At 41.7% G+C, this 2,345-nt stretch overlaps 1 protein-coding gene across 1 annotated transcript; it reads left to right on the forward strand.

Moving 5' to 3' along the window:
* Nucleotides 1-329: 329 nt before the first annotated feature.
* LOC146547595 (trace amine-associated receptor 13c-like) lies at nucleotides 330-1,391 on the forward strand. The gene has a single exon (XM_085264602.1). The coding sequence runs from the start codon at nucleotides 330-332 to the stop codon at nucleotides 1,389-1,391; it is 1,062 nt and encodes a 353-aa protein (XP_085120728.1).
* The last annotated feature ends 954 nt before the right edge of the window (nucleotides 1,392-2,345 follow it).

The following is a 2,345-nucleotide window of genomic DNA, read 5'->3' on the forward strand; positions in this document are numbered from 1 at the left end:
GCGCCCCAGGGCAGCTGTGGCTACAATGTAGCTTGCTATCGCCAGTGTGTGAATGTGTGTGTGAATGGGTGAATGACTGAATGTAGTGTAAAGTGCTTTGGGGTCCTTAAGGACTAGAAAAGCGCTATACAAATGCAGGCCATTTACCATTATTATATCAGCATAAACCCAATGGGTCAAAGTCCAAGTTGTGAAAGGCTTCGGGAGTACAACACACTACAGTTGTGAAACTTTTTCAAGGCTCAACTAATATAAATCCCAGCTGAATTTATACAGAGGAAGAAGGAAAGGTGATGAAGTTTAAGACAATAAGTTTCATCATTCATAGGATGTTTAAAAAAAAAGGTGGGGGGTGTTTGAAGAAGATAAATGAAGATTCTCGAGCACAGTTGCAGGTCTTCCCTTTCTCTATGATGGACGGCACTGGGGGTCCTCCCCTCTGCTTCCCTAACCTCAACTCCTCCTGCAGGCGGCTGCTGCGACCCACCTCCCAGGCCACTCTTCTCTACACTCTGCTGGCTTCAGTCTCACTGCTTACTGTGGTGCTCAACCTGCTTGTGGTCGTCTCCATCTCCCACTTCAAGCAGCTCCACACCCCAACCAATGCCCTGCTCCTGTCCCTGGCCGTGTCCGACCTGCTTTTGGGGTTGCTGGTGATGCCCATCGAGGGCCTGCGCTACATCGAGACGTGCTGGCTGCTGGGGAGGCTGATGTGTGCTCTCAGTCCTTATTTGTCTTACTGCCTCCTCTCTTTTTCTCTGGACAGCATGGTGCTCATATCTGTAGATCGCTATATAGCCATCTGTGACCCTCTGCTCTATTCCTCAAAGATCACAGTGAACAGAGTGAAGCTTTCAGTCTGTTTCTGCTGGGCCTGCTCTCTTCTCTACAATGGCTGCATTCTCATGGAGCACATAGGGTGGCCAGACAGGTTCAGCTCCTGTCACGGGGAGTGTGTTGTGTTCATCAGCTACACTACAGGCACAGTAGATCTCTTTTTGTCATGTGTTGCCCCCTTTGCTGTAATGTTTGTTATGTACATGAGGGTCTTTGTGGTTGCTGTTTCTCAGGTGCGTGCCATTCAGTCGCAGGCAGCTGTGAGAGCAGCTCCAGCTGCTAAAAAATCAGAGCTGAAGGCAGCCAGGACACTCGGGATTTTGATAGCTGTGTTTGTAATGTGCTTCTGCCCTTATTATTATCCTTCCTTTACAGGTGTGGACACCTCTACACGCTTGCCTTATTACGCTGTGCTGTTTTGGATCATGCTAATAAATGCTTGTGTAAACCCTGTGATTTATGTTCTGTTTTACCCCTGGTTTAGAAGAGCTATCAAATTCATCTTCACCCTCAGAATACTGCAGCCTCACTCCAGAGATGTCAAAATCATGTAGACAGTACAATACAACTTAAAGGTGAAAATTTACCATGAAAATTAAAAAATTATTAAATGTGGGTGTTCATCTGCCCAGCATCACCTTTTGTTCAGTACATAATGAGCAGCAGCGCAGACCCGCGCAGGTAGTGGCCCTGCATGCAGATCTCCTGTGCACCTGAAAATTGCAGGAATGAAATGTATGCACCAATCTTTAATATAACTCCTCATAAATATGTGCTAAGTTGCAATAAAAGAGGTTAGTCAGTTTGATTCCTGTTAATGGCTTTTTTTAAAATTCATAATCTCTGTGAAGGTATTAAAGTCTGCTTATGTTGTTGTCATTTATTGTCACACAGACTAACTGTAAAGGGCTCTTTCAGACTTTACTTTGCTGAATCAAAAACATTGTCATTGTATGAGAAATACCTGCAGCCGTCTTACTCTTTCAATCTGAAAATCTTCTCAACATGTTCAATATTATGTCTAACAAACCACATTTACAATCCTTGAAATAAAAACAGAAATACCCAAACTCGTATCACCCTGTGCTTTCTCAAGGATCCATACAACCTGCACACAGCAACAAATTAACTCATACCACAATACTTCCAGCACATGTCTGAGTGCTAACTATCAACGTAAGTGAGTATTTAGAGGTTAAAGGTGGACGGCAGCATAGTAAACACATGGAACAGATTTTCTTACCAATGTGATGATTTGGCTTTTTAGTGGAGTTTCTTTGCACTTCTTATTTAGACAATATTATTATTATTATTATTATTATTATTATTATTATTATTATTATTATTATTATTATTATTAGTGGTAGTAGTAGTAGTAGTAGTAGTAGTAGTAGTAATAATAATAATATGTGGATCAATGTTAATATGTGAAATCTATTCTACTAAGGTTTCTGGGTTTTTTTGATATAGCTTCTTGAACAAATGAAAAAAGTGATTAATTATAATCA

This window comes from Mchenga conophoros, linkage group LG23 (genome assembly GCF_057382185.1).
Source record: "Mchenga conophoros isolate Kocher_MC1m ecotype Shallow Benthic linkage group LG23, M_conophoros_male_GT1.1, whole genome shotgun sequence".
Classification (NCBI taxonomy): domain Eukaryota; kingdom Metazoa; phylum Chordata; class Actinopteri; order Cichliformes; family Cichlidae; genus Mchenga; species Mchenga conophoros.

What these genes read in the sequence shown, in the direction of transcription:
- LOC146547595 (XM_085264602.1), top strand. Translation starts at nt 330, where the DNA reads ATGTTTAAAAAAAAAGGTGGGGGGTGTTTGAAGAAGATAAATGAAGAT.